At 48.8% G+C, this 21,469-nt stretch overlaps 1 protein-coding gene across 1 annotated transcript in view; it reads right to left on the bottom strand.

Moving 5' to 3' along the window:
- The window catches only part of CASQ2 (calsequestrin 2), a 35,004-nt gene extending 15,559 nt beyond the window's left edge, over nt 1–19,445 (bottom strand). Inside the window, exons 1-3 of the mRNA XM_075723863.1 lie at nt 19,212–19,445; nt 4,080–4,164; nt 2,511–2,611 (exon numbers count right to left, since the gene is read on the bottom strand). Coding sequence (XP_075579978.1) covers nt 2,511–2,611; nt 4,080–4,164; nt 19,212–19,445 — 420 coding nt within the window. The remainder of the gene's footprint in view (nt 1–2,510; nt 2,612–4,079; nt 4,165–19,211) is intronic.
- Between the last annotated feature and the right edge of the window lie 2,024 nt (nt 19,446–21,469).

Raw genomic sequence — 21,469 nt, 5'->3', positions numbered from 1 at the left:
AGAGGGAAGCTGAAAGAGGTCTGAGTAACCCAAATGGATGCTGAGGGACCTGCTGTGATGTGAGATAAGGGGTAGCAATTGCAACGGTCTTTAGAGAGGCTGAGAAAAAGGGAGAGCAGTTGAAAGGGTCTGGTATGGAGACTGTGAGCTTCTGTGAACAATGGATATATATTCGGTTTTAACTGTAATCTGCTGGAAGAGGTTACTGCAAAGAACTTGCTCTCAGAAAACATTAAAACCAGCATGCTAGAGTGTGGCCCAACAACGTTTTGGAGCAGTGGAAAGTCTGGATGTGAATTTTCCTGGCTGATACTCCTATGCAAAATGGGTTAACACACTGTTGATGAGGAAGTTGGAAGACCTATCTGCTGCTTCAGCCTGTCGTTAGTCTAAACTTTGTTTCTGTTTTGTTAACTAGCCACTGCTGGTGAAAAGATTTGGTCTGATTATTTTGCCCAGCAATACTGGTGGAAATAAGGTGTGGCTTCACTAGAAAAAAAAAATGCAGGCAGGCCACTGTACAGCCTGCAGAGGAGTAGAGGACCTCTGAATTTGTTTTCCTTTGGGAGCAGGCTGCCAAGGCACCACAGATGTGTTTGGTTTTATTTCCCTGCTTTGCTGGGTATTTTCCCTCTTGAGTGGAAAACACACAAACAGAAATCCTTGCTCTCTTCCTTTGTTCACAGAACATGATTTTTTCAGCGGCATACCGCAAAGCACAGCAAACAAAACCTCACAAAGTGCATTGCGAGTCATGCTCCGGCATGCGGCTGTGCCTTTGCTGTGTCCAGAGCAGCATGGGCGGCTCCCTGCTGCCGTAGTGGCCTGAGCCACAGCAGCCGGGGATCCCACCACTGCTGGGGGTCACAGCAAAGTCCTGCCCTGCCTGTGGCCCTCCTGGGTGGGGCAAGATGCCCGCTTCTGCCCCTGAAGCCACTTACATGTGTTTTGGGCACAGTACCTGATGCACGCAGCCACATTGCCATGGGAGAGCTGAGGTCCGAGGGAGATGTTTCTCTTCCCCAGACGTGCTTTTTGCCGCTGGCACTCCTGCACCACAGGTCACCATTCAGGCAACCTGCCACCCTGGGAAACAAACCCTGCCAGCGCTGCTGCTTGCCTTACCTCCCTTATCTGCAATATTGCATGGCTGCTCATAAAGGGAGCCTCCTTTCAAAGGAAAGCCAAGCCACTGCAAAATGTTTTCACTACAAAGCAAAGACCATGTTTCTGGGCTGTTGGAATAAAATGTAAAGAGAAGTGCAACACATTGATGAGGGAGTCAGCATCTCTTTTGCATTTAGGTGCAAGGGCGAGTACATATTTGTGCCCATACACAAAATGACCTGAGAGCACTAAGTCCTAGGCTCTTCTCTAACTCATGGCAGTGCAATTTGGTAAGTTCATTGAAGAGGCAGTAATACACTATGTTGTTTGTGTGGTTGTGTCTAGAAATGGGCAAATAGTTTGCATCATATGCCTTTTTCAATTAATTGAGCTGTTCTTAATTGCTCTATGGGAATGCTACTTCTTGGATTTTTGGGAAATAACTCTTCTTTAAAAAAAAAAAAGAGTGAAAGATTTTGCAAATGGCAAAGTGTTTGCATGCCAGCTTGCTAACTGAGGTGGGTGACTAGCAGTTAGTTATGTGGGATTGTTGCTTGTGTCCAATCAAATACTCCATAAACAGGAAAGAGAGCAGAATGTCTTTAAGATTGTCCTGGTTTTGGCTGGAATAGTTAATTTTATTCCTAGTAGCTGGCATAGTGCTGTGTTTTCGATTTAGGATGAGAATAATGTTGATAGCACACTGATGTTTTAGTTGTTGCTAAGTACTGCTTATGCTAGTCAAGGACTTTTCAGCTTCCCATGCTCTGCCAGGTACACAAGAAACTGGGAGGGGGCACAGCCAGAATAGTTGATCCAAACTGACCAAAGGGCTATTCCATACCATATGATGTCATGCTCAGTATAGAAACTGGGGGGGGTGGGGGGGGGGTGGGGGGTGGCCGGGGAGCAGCGATCACTGCTTGGGAACTGTCTGGGTATCAGTCGGCGGGTGGTGAGCAATTGCATTGTGCATCACTTGCTTTGTATATTATTATTACTGTTATTATTATATTGTTATTATTACTATTACTATTTTACTTTATTTCAATTATTAAACTGTTCTTATCTCAAGCCAGGAGTGTTTCTCACTCCTACTCTTCCGATTCTCTCCCCCATCACACCAGGGCAGGGGGACTGAGTGAGCGGCTGCGTGGTGCTTAGTTGCTGGCTGGGGTTAAACCATGACAAAGATGTAAGTAGTTGGTGCCATATAAAGGTACCAGCTTTCCTGGGAACTCATGGTCAGACAAGTATTTGGGAAGCTGGAAAATGTCATCTCTACCAGTGTGTAGCGAACAGGGATGGAATTTCAAATCAAAATAAACTCATGTTTTTTAGCAAAGTATTTTCAAGGTCTTCTCTGAGAGGCTTTGTCTAGCTCTGAGCTTATCTATGCTTACATCCAAGAGGAATTCCACCAATACATCCGTGGCCAGTTCCCCGTCAAATTCAATCAACCGCTCCTCCTTAAAGACATAGAGACTTCCCTCTTCAACCAAGCCTGAAAGAAGGAGACAGGAAACATAATGTGGGCAACACATCACTAGAAGCATTTTACTACAGAGTATCTTGCTTGTTATTCTAGCAATGCCTCTTGGGAAAATGCAATTGCCAATTCACTGAGTTGGTCCAGTCAGAAACAACCCAAGAAATCTCTTGACTGATGTTTCACGGCACGAAGCACAGACTTCAGCCAGAACTTGTGCCAGCTTGAACTTTTTCGTTCAGGTCATGGTTTGGCCTCCGTTGGAAAAATTCTGCACCGGAAACTTGTTTTAGCTTGGCTATCTATATTGCTGTAAATAGTACTGGGCTCTGACTGACATCCCAAATTTTAACAACCTGACACTAGATGGAAAATGGATTTTGATGTGGGCTGCGGTCTCTGCCCAGAGAAGGCTGAACTATGTGAACATAGACAGTGAGCTGGAAGCCAAAGCAAGCTTCAAACTTTCTGCAGCTTAGCTAGCCTTAGCAAAAGGGTTAAGATGCCACAGAGGGCAGGCTGGCAGATTTGAGTGGTATATCACTGGACTAAGAACTGGGTGCTACAGCATCTTGGTGGAGGCTGCAAAATCAGCAGCACTAAGCTCCTGCAGTGCATGGTGGCAGGGTACCACAGGTCAAGGTGGTTGGTAGTTTGTTCCTTCCTGGAGAGGCAGAATCTCTCAGCTTTAGTTTAGCTTCCACCAGCACACCTAGACTCTAATTTAGGAAAGAAAATTACAGTCCAGTATACACTCCAGTATGCTTAAACAGTCTGACCTTAAGTCTAGTGGTATATTTATGTGCTGTTGTATTTATGGGCCATAGTATTTCCATATTCCTTTGTGGGTTAAAATACGAAGGAATCGCCAGCCCCTGGAAGGCAGCTGTTTTCAGGAGTGGACAATGCAGCAGCCTTTCACCTTTACAGTAGGTTTCCTCTTCTGCTCTGGGGAGCAAGTCAGGAAGGGTTGGCATCTGGCTGCCAAACGATTGCAAGGCTGTGGCTCCCCCATTAGTGGCAGGGTGTCACTCTGCCATGGGACTGGTGACATTTAGGGGACTATGTGATGTCCCTATAGGTTTTGGTTCTGCGCCACTGTCAGACCTGTCTCTGTGCAGGAAGAGCATGGAGTTACTCCATGACATCTATTTACAGTTTCTGCTCAGCAGAAACTGTGAGCTTCCACCCTGCCATCACTATGGCATGAATTGGCTTTCTTTTTCACTTGGTTTGGTTTTGTTTTGGCACTCTTAGTCAGGCATCTTTTTGCTAGAAGGGTGTGGGCTCACCCCTCTCATCCTTACCCCCCCCAACTTGATCCTGCTCATGTTGGGGTGGGCAGGTGGTCAGTATGCAATTGCCACTATCACCTTCCTCATCCTGGTGACAAGGATTTGGCTGTCCTCTCCAGGGCTGCTTGTTGGGCGTCACTCCCACACTCTCTGCGAGCTGTTACAGAGATATCAGACATGGGACTCACCTAGCTTTTTGGCAAGTTTGGCATCCTTCTTGGAGTCCACCATCCCGAAGCCAATGCTCCTGGGCTCCAGGACCTGAGCTGCCAGCTGTGGGAGGAACCAGAGAGCCCAACATTAGTGGCATTAACACCACAGGGTAGCTAAAGGGCATCACGACAGACACAAGTGACCCATATTCTGCTTTCAGGCAGCACCAATGGGTGGGATGTGTCACATGCTGCCTCCCCGCTGAGATAATGCTGCCCGGAGGTCACAAGGGCTGGATTTCTTCCCACTGTGTCGCAGCACTGAGTTTGCTGGTGATACCACATGCTGCTAACTGCTGTTTGACACTCGGGTATTGGGAGAGGGCTCCGGGCCGAATCAGGGACACCAAAGCAATGGGCATGGCTTGGACAAAGACCTGTGCCACTGACGGAAAGCAAAACCTGTCTCCTCTCTTGTGCCTCGGTGGCCTCCTGAGGGGGAGCATGATATGTGGGCACTGCAGGTGTTTTAACTCTGGAAGTGCTTGGTGCCAGGCAGCAGTGGCTGCAAACTGAAGGGGATGCAGGGCACTGCAGCATCATGTGTACTTTGTACGTGTGATGGGACAACCAAAGCAGGTCCCAGCAAAATAAAGCAGAGGCATTCCCGGCTTTGCGAAAGCAGTCCCTTCTCCTATGAAATGCTTTAAGTCATATGTCCTGTCCAGGCTTCAGTCACCCCCCAGTTCCTGGTCCCCTCTTTTTCCTACAGAAATGAGTCTAATCCCAGCCACACTCGTCTTTGCCTCCTCACAGCTTCGGAAACCACTGCCTCCCGTTCCCACCATTTTTGACGAAGGGGCCTCTTGAAGATATCAAGTTCCTGCCTGTTTTGTGAAAATAGATATGTGAGGAAAGGAGAGACGCTCTGCAAGTGCCCCGTGGTGGGAGCAGCCCCGAGTCAGACCCTGTGAATTCCAGATGGGCTGTGTAGAGATGCAGTGACCCTGGGAAATGAGCCCCCTTACTCAGCAGATGACTGATTTAGCCCCACCACAAGCATGCCAGAGACCCTACAAGGTGGTAATGATGCTCTGAGACCACCAAGCAGCTGTAAGAGCCCCTTCCGCCCCCCTCTCCCTCCCTGCTCCACAAATGCGTCTGATGCTGATGGTCTTCTTGCTGTCAGCCCTCTCAGCCCTGCCGGATGAGGGGGGCAATGGGAACGAGGAGTCAGGGGCCTCCGGGACAGGAATGTCCCTACTAGGGCACAGCTGCCTGCGCTTAGCAGTGGGAGGCTGGAGGGGGGGCAGAAGAAAAGCCGTGGCCAGAGGGATGGTGGGCTGATTTATGAGGAACGTCCTCCCCCAGGACCCATTTTGGCACCACCCTGCCAGCCTCAAAGCCGGTTTGAATGTCACCCAGCGGCACTGCCCCCATGGCCACATGGCCCCTTGGCTCCCCGCTATAAATAGCCTCCGCCTGCACACAGCCGCTGCAAGAGTGAGCCGTGATTAAAAGCATCGGGGAGCAAAAGCAGTGCAGCAGCCCCCTTGCCTGCACCCTGGGGCATTGCAGGGCCAGCCAGCTCCTATGCTGGTAGTGCCCAGCCCTCCCCCGAAATCCTGGGGGAGACTCCAGGCACCTGAGGATCAGGGCTCAGGGACCTTGCTTGAGTGAAAAGGAGTGATGGAGAACATGGTTGTCTTCTCTCTTCCACCAAATACACATCCCCAGGACTGTCCCAAAGCCCACCAGAAGGACATATTCTCCACTAACCATCGCAGCATCACAGCATCACTGCAACCTTGATCGCCTTGCAGCTATTGGCCTGTTGTCTTTAGGGGGAAATGCCGCCATGTGAGGCAAAATGTGTGCTCCATGTTATGCAGAAAACACACGGTCTCACCACTCTTTCCTTGCTCTCCACCAGTGCTTTGAAATAAAGGTGAGGCTGCATGTTCAGGGCTTGTTCTTACAGTAGATACTGCCTCAACAGGGCAGAGCACCGGTCTGTATTTGCACATCTGTTCATAAAGCATCTGACCACTGATCTGACTCATCTGGCATCTCATCTCCTGGCTCAGGCCACGGGCATCCTCATTAGAGCACCCGAGAGCAGCTGATACCCAATAACGCAGGGAGCGATGGACATCTCTTCTGAGTTCCCTAGACATCTGCAAGTGGGTGGTGGTGGGAGAAGCTGTTTTCTGTTCCCCATTATGGGGATCTGCCTTTACTGGACAAAGGGATGGAGCCTGTAGGATCATCAGCTTTGGGGGACATCATCAGCAAGTCCCTGCTCGTTGGCAGTTGTGTAGACCAGCAAGAGGTTCCTCAGAGTCAATGCTTGAGGCTCTGGCTGCACTGTGACCAGAGGTAAAACACAGAAAGCCCAACAGAAGAAGACTGTCCAGTCATGTCCAGTCCAGTCCATACTTGATCTAGCTACTTACTTACAGCGATGCTACCCATGTACCACACAAAGTCAAAGCAGTTTAAGCCAAATAGTTCTTGACTCCTGCACACAGGAGATGGTTAGGCTTTCTTGTGGGCATTTGAAGAAGTTCAAAATTGTGCCTTCATCATGTGAGCTTGCAACACCTGCTACAGACAAGTAGTTGGGTGTGAGCGGGGACATTTGCGAGAGAGGAGGCATCAATTACTCCTGAGTAGTGTACGTGAGCACGCCGCATACACAAGGTAGGTCTTCAGAAGGGTGTGGGTGCAGTCATGTAGCTGTGAGCATGGGAGCTTTCTGGGAAAGAGCAAACATGTCTAGAAAATATGGGTGATGGGATCAAAGCCTCTTTGTATGAGATTGTGGGAGTGTGCATTTCGCTAGGGCTTGGGAGGCAAAAAAGGTCACAGTAATGCTGGAGATGTGCCTGTCAGTGTGGCAGGGTTTGTGTGGCTGTGTTTAGCAAGACTGTCTCTAGAACGTGTATGTACCCTGGGTACAAGCATTTGGAGATGTTCCTCTGAAGAGGCTTGTCCCAAGAGAAGATGTGCAACAGTGTGTGTATATAGTAGAGTGCGTGTGTACAGTGTGTGCGTGTGTGGGACGGAGCTGCAAGGTATGTGGGCAGCCTGCCTCCTTTGCTGGGACTTTTGTATTAATGAGATAATGAGGTAAGCGGTATGGCCTGTGCGCATCTGCAGAACGCTGGGATCCTGCACCGGGGAAATTTTCATGCAACACGAGACTCTCCGGAGCTCTTTCCACTGTGGCAGTGCTTGGAGGCAGGAGACCTTTGCAGGGTGTCAGTACCTACGGTGGCCTTTTCAAGTGCCAGCTATGCAGGGGCTGGACACAGCTCCTGCCCATGCTTTCCCTGCTTTCCACTGCAGCAGGTGAGTCTGGCCAGTGCTTAGGTGAGGACATATTCCCACACCTGTATTTGAACCTCATAAGGCAGCAAAATATAGAGTATGCCAGAGGCACAGCAGCTTGGCTAGTTGTCCCCTGCTCATTACAGTATCAAGCATTTATATATCCCCTTACAGTATTTTCTGATTCCATAATGCTAGTGGGATTTGAATGCAGATAATGTTTCTAATCTTGACAATCCTCTTGGCTCGGGACCTTGGGACAGAGGTGGCTGTAATGTAAGAACACAGCCCCTCCTCCTCCCCCTCCTCCCTCTAAATTCATATTGCTTGAAGTCTTGGACAGCCAGAGCCCATGTCTTTGTGTCAGCCTCTATAGCGAGTAATTTAGCTTTAACAGCTGCATGGGGAGATGGAGGAGAGAAACTGCCCTGGAAGAACTGGACCTAACTGATCATGCAGTTCCTGAGGTACAGCAGGAGCTTTGGGCAGTCAGAGCTGGCTCAGACCATGAGCAAAGACCACAGTCACTTGTAAGCTCATATCCCATGCACAGTTTGCAGCCTTCCTGTCATGTGCTCGAAGCCTTTGCATCGCACACCTTCTAGCCACAGGATCACAAGCTGTGTCCTGTGCAACCTTGGGAAAAGGAGGTGCGAGTTTGCGAACACTCCTCCTTTTTCCCACTTCCCTCAGCTAATAGCCATACTTGGATTTGAGTAAGCGTGAGGGAGTGCATGGCTCTCTGGGATGTGTGAGAGGTGCCAGCCCAAAGTGAAGCTTGAGTACCACCAAGTAAGCAAGCACCACCTCATCTTGGACAGTGTCAACAGTTACAGGCAATCTGAATAATGGGGATGGAAAGAAACAGCTCCCTGCCAGAACATCTCAGCTTCACACCTACCATAGCCATCTAAACTTAGGTGTGATGCTAGGAAGCTTTTGGGAGATTTAAGGAGTCCCACAGGGTCATTCTGAAATCCTAGGTTACAGAGCAGCAGAAGTGTCACTGGTATAAAAGTGACAGACTGCCCAGCCACAATCCTATTCCAGCTGCAAACAAGAGTGATTGTGCCGAACCTTGTATTTGGTGTCAGTTTTGCTGCTAAATAGCAGACAAAATCCAGCAGAGATGGTTACAAATGGGGGTGGGAGGGGTGGATGTCTCAACATGGTCAGTTTTTCACTGTGGAGTGACATTACAGCCTTGTGGCCTGGATTTTCTTCCCACTTCTCTAGCACCTGCCTCAAGCTCCAACAGACTGTAAGGCTCATCTTCCCCAGCCGCTCAGGCTGGGAGGCAGGGCACTGGGGACATTTGGGTCTCTGTAAGAGCCTTCATGAGTAAACTTCTCTTAAGCATGGGGAGTTTTCTGTTACCCTAGCTGATAGAGGTGGAAGAACAAAACTCAAGCAATGCAAGGAGGAGAGCAACAGGAGATGACGAGGGCATGTCTCTCAAGCAATCTGCACTTCTCTGCTGTTTCTCTCCTACTCTCTTTAAAGCTGCAATTTGTGTTGATGGTCAGAACCTGTTTGATGTAATGATGATAATTTTATATCCCAAAATGTTAGGGTTTTATTTTCAGAAACAGCAGGAGGAGATGGCAAAAATCTAGGGTATTTCCCCAAAAGCTTTGCACCCTTATGCAGAACTCATGCCTTCATGTTATGGTTGGCTTCTCTGTTGTTTGAGCTGGTGGGCAGTTTGTTAGAGAGCAGAGGGGGATATTGCTCCTTCCTAATGCTGTGCTGTCTCCTCAAGCATCCCCTTGCATACCCTACCAGCAATGTTTTGGGTTCTTGCATAATTCAGGCTGGCGAATTACAGGTCCTGAAGCGTAGTGGTGGTCAAAGGGAAGGGACAGAAGCCTGCTGAGCAGCTGCCACTAGAGGAGCCACTCTTCTGGCAGTGGGACTGGGGGAGAGCCAGTTGGTCCCACCTTTCTGCCCTTTTCTACCACCTGAGCTGCCTGGGGAGGCTGTTTATTGCTGAACCTGCCCTCCCAGGGGGTCGCTGCTCCTCAGACTAAAAGGCAAGTCCTCAGATATGGAACACCCAAAGGTCACTCCTGCGGAGGCGGCTTTCACAGGTAATGCTCCAAGAACGCCGCCCCAGGGCTTTAATTGCTGCACAGCCACTCAGCGTGGTCAGACATACGATGTGCTCTTTGGCTGCCTCCCTGTAAGTTTCGCACAGTTAGTATTTTTATCCGCATCGGGCATCCCTAATTTTAGCAAGCTGTAAGCCAAAGTGCAGCTTCCCCAGCCATGAGCTAATTGGGGCCAATGCCCATGCCACTGAGCACCCACGGGTGCAGGGGCCACCTGCCACTGCTCCCAGCCAGTCCTCGCTGGTGCTGCATCATGGATGTTTTGCCGACTCAGCTGGGCAGCTTGCGTGCTGAGGACAGCCCGGGGCATGCGTGTGTGCGTGCGTGCATGCATGTGCTGACCCAGGTTGTGGGGTCTGGGATGGTGCCCAGGGGCCACCCTGCTAAGCTCCCCTTTGACTGAACAGAGACCAGAGGCGCAATCTGAGTCCTAGACAAAAGTGAGGCCATAGCTGCCTTGTCTTTCTGGCCTCAGAGAGGCTGCTTTGAAACCAAAGGCTGGATGCCACTGTGAAGCCCATGCGGGGGACAAGCTGGCTCCTTTCAGTAGGGGCTGGAGGAGGGAAGCATGCTTGATATTCAGCCCGTTCACCTCCGCAGACCATTGCCCATGTCATTCCTACGCCTCCAGCTCCCAGGAACAAGCCACATTTCTCAAGTTTCTGGCCGAGTGGGTGTGAGCCAATGCCTCTGAAACCCTGGAGAGCCTGGGATGCTGCACATGGGAGCCAGGAGATGCCACCCTGCACCTGTGGGAAGGATCAGCGAGGGGGGGCCCTAAGGGAATGGAGGGGTCCTTGAGAAAAGAAAGGCCTTTTACCCAAGGAGTGAGCAGAGAGAAATAAGAACAGAGGAAAGCTTTAAAAACATGCAGTCCCCTTTGTGCAGGGTTCGAGGTGTCAGAGGTGTCAGAGCTGACAGCAGTCTGTCTCCTGCCAGGGCCGGACAGGGTTCCAAGAAAAAGGACGTATCATGTACAGCAGCTGGCCTTCACCAAAGCTGTGCCAGAGAGTGCGCAGGAATGAGCCCCATCAGCACGGCTTAGGAAGGAGCGCTGGCCCTCCCGGGGCACCCAGGAGGGGAGGAGCAAATGCCTGCTCTGCAGCCCCCCTGGGAATTGAGTTCTTCACTGTTGCTGCTCGTTCTATTTCCTCGGGCAAGGTTTTGTCTCATGTATGTAGGTAAATCCCAATGTGCAAAGAAAAATAAAAAAGGAGAACTTGGACCTCACTAAGTCATTTCTTTCCTAGCCCATGGATTCTTTGCCTGGGTGCCTGTTATTTAGGGACAGAGGCTGCAAAAGGACATCTTTGGTCATCAAACCCGGCACCATGTCATTCAATCTCTGTCGCAACCTGGTCAGTGTCCATTTAAAACTCATTGGGCTGTTCTCCCTTTGATGCCTTCCTCCTTTGGTGATTAGGGACTTCATAGTTTCCAGACTTGGTTTATTCATAGCCCATTTGTCCTTAGGCTTTGTGCTTAAATAGCTCTTCTCCCTCTTGGGTGTTTAAAGAGAATTATTGTATCCCCTTTCCATTCTCCCCTCAAATGAAGCTCAAACCTGAAGGAAGGGCAGTCACAGGCTTCGATTAGTTTGGTTTTAGATGAAGGGCACCGGTAGACCAGACTCCGGAGTAAGCTCACAGTGGGCGAGCAAGGCATGGCCCACCGTACCCGGTCTGCCTCACAGAGCAACAGCTGCCCACAGGCAGGCTCCTGAGAAATGTCAAGGTCCAGGTTGAAGAACATGAAATGATAACTATAAACACCACACATGTCCACTGAGTAGACAAGTGTGAGCTCAAGCTAGTCCTTTTGAGGCCCTCCCCACTCAGGATGGGGCAAAGGCACCTCATTGTCCAAGAGTGAGACCCTGCCTCCTGGGAACCAGCCCAGCAGGAAGGCACTGGGAACCCTCACTGGCACTTTTTTGGGAAGCTGAGTAGTATGGCAGGATGACAGAGACCCTACGGGGATGGGCTTTTCAGTGTTTTTCCTCAATTGCATTTCTGAAGGGAGGAGTGACACAGAAAGCGTCTCTGTGCGGCTTAAGGTCTTGCATGGCACCTGCAGAGGTTGCCTGCCACAGCTGGACAGTGAGAAAAGCTCCTCGCGTCAGGGCCAAGAAAGTCTGCAAAGCCTAAGCAGACTTGGCCTTGCACTGTGTCAGCAAGCAAACCCAAGCTCACAGGAGTCTGCCATGTCTCCAGGTGACATTTGCCTAAAAGTTGGGTCTTTGGATGAAACCAGCTTGATTTTCTTTAGATCCTGGGATTACAGCCAGTCTCTGCTCTGAGAACTGCTGTCAGTACACCTCTCTCTGACCATACTTTAGCAGCTGAGAAAGGTGGCTTTCAAAGAGTTCTATGGCATTGAAAGCAGGGTCTTATGCTAGATGCTGCTCATGCAGCCAGTCCAAACTCACTGCTGGTAACTGGCAGAGAGACTTCAAAGAAAGAAACTGGGCAATAACAGGTAAAGCAGCCTCGGAAATTGTTTCTGCCACTGTTATACAGAAAGACCAAATCACATACTTGTCCCTGGATGTCAACGTGCCCATCTGCAAAACAGGGAGTTCTCTGTAACTTGTTTTTGTGACTGGCATGTCCGTGAGTGAAATCCTCCTAGGCGCTACTGCTAAAAATCAGCGCTCTGCTGGATGTTAATGGATTGAGACCTACTTACATGGTCTCAAAGGGCAAAGTAATCAGTGCACACTTTTTCTTTTCTTTCCCTTCCTTCCTTATTTTTGCTTTAACTTATCTGTAGTAGAAGCCACTGCTTTAGTAGCCATGGAAACCAAAACACCTCTTCTGTTACAGGTATGTAAAAGGCACTTGCAGTGTAGGCTTCTGCACATACCTATGCAGCCAGGTGTGCCTCGTCTCTCACCCTGAGGACTTGTTCTGTAGGGACCCAGAGACCTGACAGTTTCTGTGACACTCAGTGAACATGTCCTGTATAACGTGTCTACCCAGCCCAGGAAATTGTGTTGAGGCACTGTCTAATGAACATGCCCATTTTCAAAGAAAAAGGCTGAAATCTGGATCTGTGAAAGAGAGAAGGGTTCTTGAAGAAAGGGCTTGGTTTTATATTTATATTTATATTTATATTTATATTTATATTTATACTCTACCTTGAGATAGGAATAAACTAGAATCTCATCTCCTGGTTCCTATGGATTTCTGGGATAAACTTCACAGACCTAAACTTGTAAACCTTTTTTCTGTGTTGCATCAGAAGCAGAGAAGGACTTTTTGCTATATATTACATGGCTCTGAACTGTCATAGGAACATCTGTTCTCAAGAGATTTCAAGACCACATGGGTGTAACTACCCCAAAACCAGCTGATCTTGCACCAGTTTTTCCATCCTGAGCTGGAAGCTGCAGTAGTTTCAACACTTGAAAATAAATCCTTGCTCTCAAGTGAACTGGGAGGTAGACCTCACACCCAGTTTAACCCTCACCTTTTACTGGATTCAAAAATCTATCTTTTCCTCTCATACCCCAGGTAACTACTGGCTGTGGTTGGGTACTGGGAGGATCTCATGCAATGTAATCTCACGGATTTGTATTCTCAGGTTTATAGGAGAAATTTTCCCTTGTGTTACAGAATTGGCCAAATATGTTAAGGAGTTTCACTTTGTTCTGCCATTTATTGCTAGAAGCCAGGCTGATCCTAGACCTCATCTGGAAAGGGGAGTATTACGTCCCACTTCTCTTACCTCTAATCAGATTGGTTTGTGTGAGGGCACATGGAGAACTCTCCATGAATTTGCAGCCCAGAGACACTGTTGCATTGAAGGGCCTAAAATATCTGGGCTTAACTAACCTCTTATCCTTTAAAAGGATATTACTCATGCACACAGATGACAAGGGAAGAATGACAGGGGAGCCAGGACTGAGCAAGATCAGCAGGGGAGAGGGTAAGGGAGATGATGACCTGCCATTGCAGGCAGCCTGCTATGGCAATGAGACAATCTCAGTTGCTAGAGAGCTTCTCAAGTGCAAAAGGAAAGCCCCTAACCACACTGCTCATTATTCTTGTTACATGATTCCTAGAGACAGGGTCTGGCCCACTGGAAGGTGAAACTATCCCAATATTTAGGAGATTCAGAGATGAGAGGGAGAGGGCAAAAGGTCTGAGAAGTGGTGATAGTATAAGACAGGACGAAATATGGCGGGGGAGCTATGGAGTAGAAGAAAAGCAGGACAGATATTTCTCAGCTTCACTGCTTTGGTCTTGTCCTCTTTTGCCCCTTCTTCATTAAAGGTGAGACCTTTTAGGACAAGTAGCTTTTTTTTATAACTTGTCTGTTAAATAGTTATTGTGAAGCCTTGTGTCCAGCTTTTTCATAGAATTGCTCAGGTTGGAAAAGACCTTTAAGGTCATCAAGTCCAACCATTAACCTAGCACTGCCAAGTCCACCACTAAACCATGTCCCTAAGCACCACATCTACACATCTTTTAAATACCTTCAGGGATGGGGACTCAACCACTTCCCTGGGCAGCCTGTTCCAGTGCTTGACAACACTTTTGGTGAAGAGAGTTTTCATAATACCCAATCTAAACCTCCCTTGGTGCAACTTGAGGCCATTTCCTCCTGTCCTATCACTTGTTACTTGGGAGAAGAGACCAATACCCACCTTGCTGCAATGTCCTTTCAGGTAGTTGCAGAGAGCAATAAGGTCTCCCCTCAGCCTCCTCAGGCTAAACAATCCCAGTTCCTTCAGCTGCTCCTCACAGGACTTGTGCTCCAGACCCTTCACCAGCTATGTTGCCCTTCTTTGGACACGCTCCAGCACCTCAATGTCTTTCTTGTGCTGAGGGGCCCAAAACTGAACACAGTATTGGAGGTGCGGCCTCACCAGTGCCAAGTACAGGGAGATGATCATTTCCCTCGTCCTGCTGGCCATGCGATTTCTGATACAAGCCAGGAAGCTGTTGGCCGCCTTGGCCACCTAAGCGCACTGATGGCTCATATTCAGCCAGTTGTTGACCAACACGCCCCGGTCCTTTTCTACCAGGCAGCTTTCCAGCCACTCTTCCCCAGGCCTATAGCATTGCATGGGGTTGTTGTGACCCAAGTGCAGGACCTAGCCCTTGGCCTTGTTGAACCTCATACAGTTGGCCTCGGCCCATTGATCCAGCCTGTCCAGATCCCTCTGTTTCATCTGCTTCTTCACTGTACTCACCTCACAGGGCATGCAGGGCTCTTGTAAACATCACCACAGAGCAGGAATAGCTACTATTAGCTCCATGACTGCCTGTTCAACCTCTGGTGTTGCCCTGTATGGAGGCTTTTCCCCACTGAAGCTGCAGGTGCTTTTCAGTAGTCAGTGGTGCAGAGTGGAGTCATAGGAGAAAGGCAAGCAAAGGAGAGCCCTTTAACCTGAACTGTGAAGCAGACTGTGCTCATGCTGTCTCTGCCCTGGGCTGTCTTATTACAATTCTTCCCCAACCCTTTTCCATCCTAGCCAGAAAGCAGTAGGCAGCTGCATCTTCAAACATTGCTTTGACTGTTTTCCTGACAGACTAACCCAACAGCCACTGGCTTTCCCACCCCAACCTGAGGAGCTGGCACTCCCATCCTTGGAGCTGTTGCCATGCAAAAGGCTGGTCCAAAGAAGGTGCTGTTTCTCCCAGAGGGGCTCAGTTGTCCCCAGACCCTGTCCTCACCAGGTAGCACCCAGCAGTGTGGGTGGCAGGAGCTGTCAGGACTGCTTCATCATGGTCTTCACCTTCATTCCCTTTCTAAACTGGAAAGGGACCCTGGGCTGCGTGGCAATCTGGTCACAGTTCCCAGTACACCTGGGTTCAGGCAGCTGAAGACCCTATGTGCTGTCCCACTGTATATCAGCTTAACAATGGCATCATTACGATGGTAGCTGGTGTGCACTCTGAGCTTTTGACACAGTCAGTCAGTCCTGCATGCTGGCTTTTGTCTTGGGAAGGAAATTTTTCCTATCATATCACTTTCTTCTCAGTCTGCTGTTTGTAGTTATGTTTGGCAAAGTCCTTAAATACGTACTTAAATTTACCCACGTGCTGTCAGGTTATCAGCTTGATTTCCTAAGGATATGAGACCCCTGTGATTCTCTTCTCTCTCCTCCCAGGTTTGTCTGTCAGCTGCCTCCCCTAAAAATTTTTTTAGCTGTTCACCCTTTTAAACCAAATTTTCCAGAGGCAGGGATCTCAGGCATAATCATAGAATCATAGAATCATTTAGGTTGGAAAAGACCTTTAAGATCATCCAGTCCAACCATTAACCTAACACTACCAAGTCCACCACTAAACCAATTTAGGGCAGAGTAATAATTTCATGTTTCCTGGCTTGGTGGCTGGATTATTTTTTAGTGAAAGTAAAAACTAGGAATCATTAAGGTTGGAAAGGATGTCTAAGATCACCAGTCCGACCAGCAACCCAACACCATCATGCCCACTAAACTGTGTCCCAAAGTGCCATGTCTACCAGGTTTTTGAATACAAAATAATAAAGCTATTGCAAGCTTCCTGAAGACCAGGGACTTGGGAGGAAAGAGACTGAAGTGGCCTGAACGAAGGAAATGTCACCACATGAAGTCAACCCCTGTTAGACACCAAAGGACTCAGGTGAGAGTGAGCCTCATGGACTCCTCACTCATGGGAGAAGCCCCAGTAGGAGCTTGTTGCTGACCATGAGCTACATATTTCAAGGAAATCATGCTCATGGTCAAAGGACACAAATTCATTCCTGGGTCAGAGGTGAGTTTGCCTACACTCATCTTGCCCTTCAGTGCTTTGTAGCTGTGGCTTTTTTTCATGTGCTGAAGCCTAAAGCAGGGTCTGGATTTAGAGTCAAGAGGGAACTGGGACTTTTGTTTGCTTCAGCAACATGCCATGCTGTTTACTAGCTGGGCATATCTGGGAGTTTCTCCTAGCGAATTTGCTGGAACCTGGCCATTGGATCTCTCCTGTTCTTTTCTTGGTGTCTAAGATATTTCTTCAGGTCTTTGGTCTTTGGAATTATAAATTTCTTGTAAGGTGCATGTGGGAGAAAGAGAAAGGGTGGACTATTTGGCGGTTTTCTGGACTAAGCCCATTCCCTCCCATGTGCACACACACTCATGTTTATCAGCCCATAGGACATAACCACGCAGCTCAGATCTTTGCTTAGCTCCATACCTGCCTGTGTCTTCGATGAAGGTTCCCTATTATTCCTAATGATGGAGACCAGTGCCATTTTATGGATGGGGGGCTAAGGTTATGATGTTTTCCCGGCTGTGGAAGCAACACACCTTGTGAGTCAGCAGGTAAATTCTTAGTACAGTAAGATGGAAAAACACAAGGTGCTCCAGAAAGGCAGCTTATCACAGGCAGTATCCTATACCAGGAACCCCCAAAGGTGGGCAGGCAGGGAAAACTGAGGGCTAGAGTGTTTGCATTTTATATAGCTTATTTCAGGCATAAAGGACCTGCAGCACTCAGAGCCCTGAACCCTCTACTGAAATCAGATACATAAAGCCTTCCTGAGTGAACTTTTCCTGGTTTTAGCTGGAAGGAGAGGCTCTGTCACTGCTCCTGTGCCTACCCAGCAGCTCACTCCTCCAAGTACTTGCTCAAATTACAGGAGAGCTGGGTTCAGCTGCTGACTGCCTCCAGGCAGATCGATCCCAGGCAGTTCTTCTCCCAGGTGAATAGCTCCACACCTCAGCCACGGAGCCACTGAAGCCATTTGTTTCCCTCTCCCTGGCCCGGTGAACATGTGGTGAAGTCCCACAGCTGGATGAGTTCTGGCAGGGGAGATTGGGAGTGACCCCCACAACACATTATGGCTTGAGGTGAGGGAGGTGCATGCTGTCACAAGAGGCAGCAGATTAAAACCTGCTTTGCCTGCTCCTTTCCCAAGTGCTCCCATGGTTGAGTTAGTACAGAAACTGGGAGCACCAGCACCTTGCTGGGCTGTGTCCCATGCAGGATACTGTCTCTTGGCTCCTAAGACCTTCTCCCCATTTAATTCTCTCAGGTGACAGAGGCAAAGGAGTGCTCAGTCTGCAGATTGCTTTTGTGCTTGGGCTGTCAGATTGCTGCTGCTGCAGTTCCCGGTCGCAGGGGGGACAGGACACACGACTGTGAAACTTCGAGACATGCACTGAATCAGCATTGCAAGTGCTTGGGGAACTTTGAGGTCAAAGCCACAAGGGCCGGTTCCTGCGTGGCATGGTTAGCCAGTAGCTGAGCATTAGTGGACTGGAGCACTACAATTATGTAAAGTCTGCTGTGGATCTAATCCTCAGTCTCTTGCCCAAGGTCACATAAGAAATCCACGGCAGAGAGGCAATTGGAAACCAAATCACCAGAGTCCTAAGCTAATGTGCTCACTGCTGAATCAAACCCTGCAAAATAAAAGCTTTAAGCCAAATTGTATTGTAGCCATTGCACCCTTGATATGGCTGATTGTTAACATGGGTATAGGTGTCATGGGGACTAAACCTGATAGTACACAACAGATACCTGCTTCTGTCAGGTTTCTATAAATATGTATCTAACTGCTTGCCACCTATCAAGCACGAAATAGCTATCCTATTCAATAGCAATGCAATTACACTACCAACCACAAACATTTCAACTGGAGTTCCAGTGTTATTTTTTCTTTCCTTTGCCAAATGCTATTTGATTGCTCACCTGGAGCAAGTAACTGTTTCCTGACAGGTGAGTAAAATCTAGTTAGTTTTTGAATCTTTCTTGTTGTCAGGCTTACTGAGGAGGTCAGTAGACTTTGAACTTGACATTGGACTTTTGCAGGTCTTAGCCCTCAGCAAGCGTAGTTTCTAATTCACATTTGATATACTCCTAGGGGTGCAATGCATTTTCTCTCTGGATAACATAAATAAAGCTTATGTGTTTCTCATGCAATTCTCACCTTCCTTCCAAATGTGTCTTTTAGTTAGGAGGGAATATTTGTAAGCCCCTAGTAGGAAACAAGCACCTAACAATCCAGGCTTGCCGCTGTATGATTCCGTAGATTACAGCTACACTACAAGAAAGAATGCTATGAATCTACTTTGTAATTTTACCATGATTTATTTTACTGAGGATTAATTAATCATTCTTTCACCAAAGAATTAACAACACTTTTTTTCCAGCACAGAAGTGAATTGTTGCATTAGCACACGGCTACAGACTGATTCCAAGCAGGCAACCAAGTGTCAGAAAAACAAAAAGGGATTTAATGTTGCACCAACGGGTGGCTTTTGAAATGGGGAGCGAGGACGCCTGTTTGCAGCGCAGTTTGGTAAGGCTTCTTGGCTGATTGCTCCTAGTCGGACAGAAAATGGGACTGAATACAGAATACAAGGGGGATACTGGCTTGCACAGAATGAGAAAGGATCTAAAAATTTCAAGCTATGGCCTCAGATCTCTGCTGTGATTTGGGAAAGCTTGGCTGAGCTGAGTTCATGTTGCTGAGGTTTGCAAGGTTACTCACTATTGCCTGGGTTTCTGATGCGCAATCCAGAAAGACTATTTCCCAGCAAACAATGCAGAAGAGCGCAAAAGAGGCTTTTTCCTGGGCTTTGCAGAGCTCAGGGGCTAACTCAGATCCAAGTAAACAAACCCAAACTTTGTGCTCAATCCCCCACCCCTGCACAAGACCCTTTGACTGTCCTGTCCTGTGGCTCCTCTCCACAGCTCCAAACGCTGTGGCATTGACCCCTGCTGGGACATGCAGCAGTGCTTACCTCCAGAACCATCTCTGTCATCTGGAACTGCTTCTGGGAGACCTTGTCAGAGCTCACAGGCTCATGGAAGAGCAGGCAGAGCATGTCATATTTCTTCAGGGCCTGCTTGTAGTTCTTCTCGTTCAGGTCTATTACTCGGTCTTTCCCATCGTAAGTGGGGAAGTTCAGTCCCTCTTCTGCTTTGCAGCAGAAAAGCAGGTAAAAACCTGCCAGGATCCAGCAAATCGCTTTCATAGGGGAGCCCTTGGAGTGCAGCAGAGGGCAGGTAAACGTCCCTCTCCTTCTTAATTTGGGAAGAGGGGGAGACCAAAGGCTCCAGGCAAAGTTCGAACCGAGTTTCTCTTTCTGCTGCCTCCCTAGTGATCAGTCCAAACTCTGCAAGGCTGGTGGGGAGCAGCAAACTCTGCTGTCCTGGGCTTACAACAAAGAGACAGACAGGAGAAGCTGTCAGGCCAAGCCCCGGATACCTTACATAGCTGTGTCCAGCTCCCGTGTCATTAGGAACTCCATTTTTAGGAAGCAGTTGTTTCAGGCTAAAAATAAACCCTGCAATGAATAAAAAGGACAGATATGACACCATTGAGGGACTTGCTGGCACTCTGCATCATCTGAGAGAGAGGGAGCAAGCGAGAGGGAGGGAGTGGAAGATGTCGATGCTGGGAATATGCACGCAGGGTTTGTGAAGGGACAGACTTCACTCATACAGGGAACCAAGGCACAGCCTGTCCCACTAGGGCTTAACAAAAATAGAAGGTATTTACTGCATTTTTTAATAAGGGTATCTCTCTTTGTAACCCCTTGGGCATCACAGTGATTAGGCTTTGGATAACAGATCTCGAATTAAACAGTTTCAGACACTCATCTGCACCACTAGAGGAAAAGTCCCGTTTCCTCAGCAGCAAAGGAGGTGAGCGCTCGTGGGACTGCCTCCTCCTCCTCCTGCCTGGGGCATCGCCCAGAGGTGCCGGCTGACATTCGAGCTCTTTTCTGAAGTACCTTCTCTGCTTGCAGGGTACCAGGAGAATTGCTGGCCCTTGGACCTGTAATCCCAAAGCAGAGGGCAGCTTACGTTGCAACCTCTCATGCCCACAGCAGTTACCAAACCCCATACACTGCTAGCGAGTGGTTAAAAGCTTATTATACTAAGGGAGATGAAGGGCAGGAGGCACGTGCCCCGGCCAGGGTCTTGGGGCAGGAGGCAGGGCATGGACAGATGCCACGTCGCTGCTGGCCTCCCTTCCTGAGACCTGCCTGTTGGCTCGAAGGGGGTTTTTCACACAACTCTGTTGCATTTCCCAGCAAGTGGTCCTGCATATTCCTTCCTCTTCATTTCCCGAGAACGGTGACTGGATCCCCCTTCCCCAGGAGCTCGGTGCCGGCTGCTGCTTTGCCACATCACCTGCACCACGCTGCTGGGGGAGAACAATTCGGTGGCACACTCTTTCACCTCTTCCCCTACTCTGACCAGGATGTCACCGCTGCCCCATGACTGGCAGCGACAGGCAGGTGGCGGCAGGCCAGCTGGCCACGTGCCGGCACCGGGGCTGACGCGGATCCACTGGAGAAGGCATGCTGAGGGGCTGGCAGAGAAGAGCTTGACAGGGGGCATGGATCTCCCCCCCTGCCAAAGTGATGTGCAGACAAGTGGCCTTATCAGGCCTCCTCCTTGCATGCTGCTCCATCACAGCCTTGCTCCATCCACACTGGGAAGGAGATGATGTCTCCTCTTGGTGCATGCAATTCTTGCCCCAACCAGCTGTTGCAGTTGTATGGCTGGAATATTTCAATATCTGGGGTATGTCCTGGTTTCAGCTGGGATAGAGTTAATTTTCTTCCTAGTAGCAGGCATAGTGCTGTGTTTTTGATTTAATATGAGAAGAATGCTGATAACACACTGATGTTTTAGTTGTTGCTAAGTACTGCTTATGCTAGTCAAGGACTTTGCAGCTTCCCATGCTCTGCCAGGTGCACAAGAAACTGGGAGGGGGCACAGCCAGAATAGTTGATCCAAACTGACCAAAGGGCTGTTCCATACCATATGACGTCATGCTCAGTATAGAAACTGGGGGGGGAGGGGGGGGGTGGCCGGGGAGCAGCAATCGCTGCTCTGGAACTGTCTGGGTATCAGTCGGCGGGTGGTGAGCAATTGCATTGTGCATCACTTGCTTTGTATATTATTATTATTATTATTATTATTATTATTATTATTATTATTATTATTATTATTATTATTTTGTTATTATCATCATTACTATCTT

This window comes from Pelecanus crispus, chromosome 1, assembly GCF_030463565.1.
Source record: "Pelecanus crispus isolate bPelCri1 chromosome 1, bPelCri1.pri, whole genome shotgun sequence".
Lineage (NCBI taxonomy): Eukaryota > Metazoa > Chordata > Aves > Pelecaniformes > Pelecanidae > Pelecanus > Pelecanus crispus.
The sequence above is the reverse complement of the archived record's forward strand: the minus strand, read 5'-3'. Positions and strand labels throughout refer to the sequence as shown.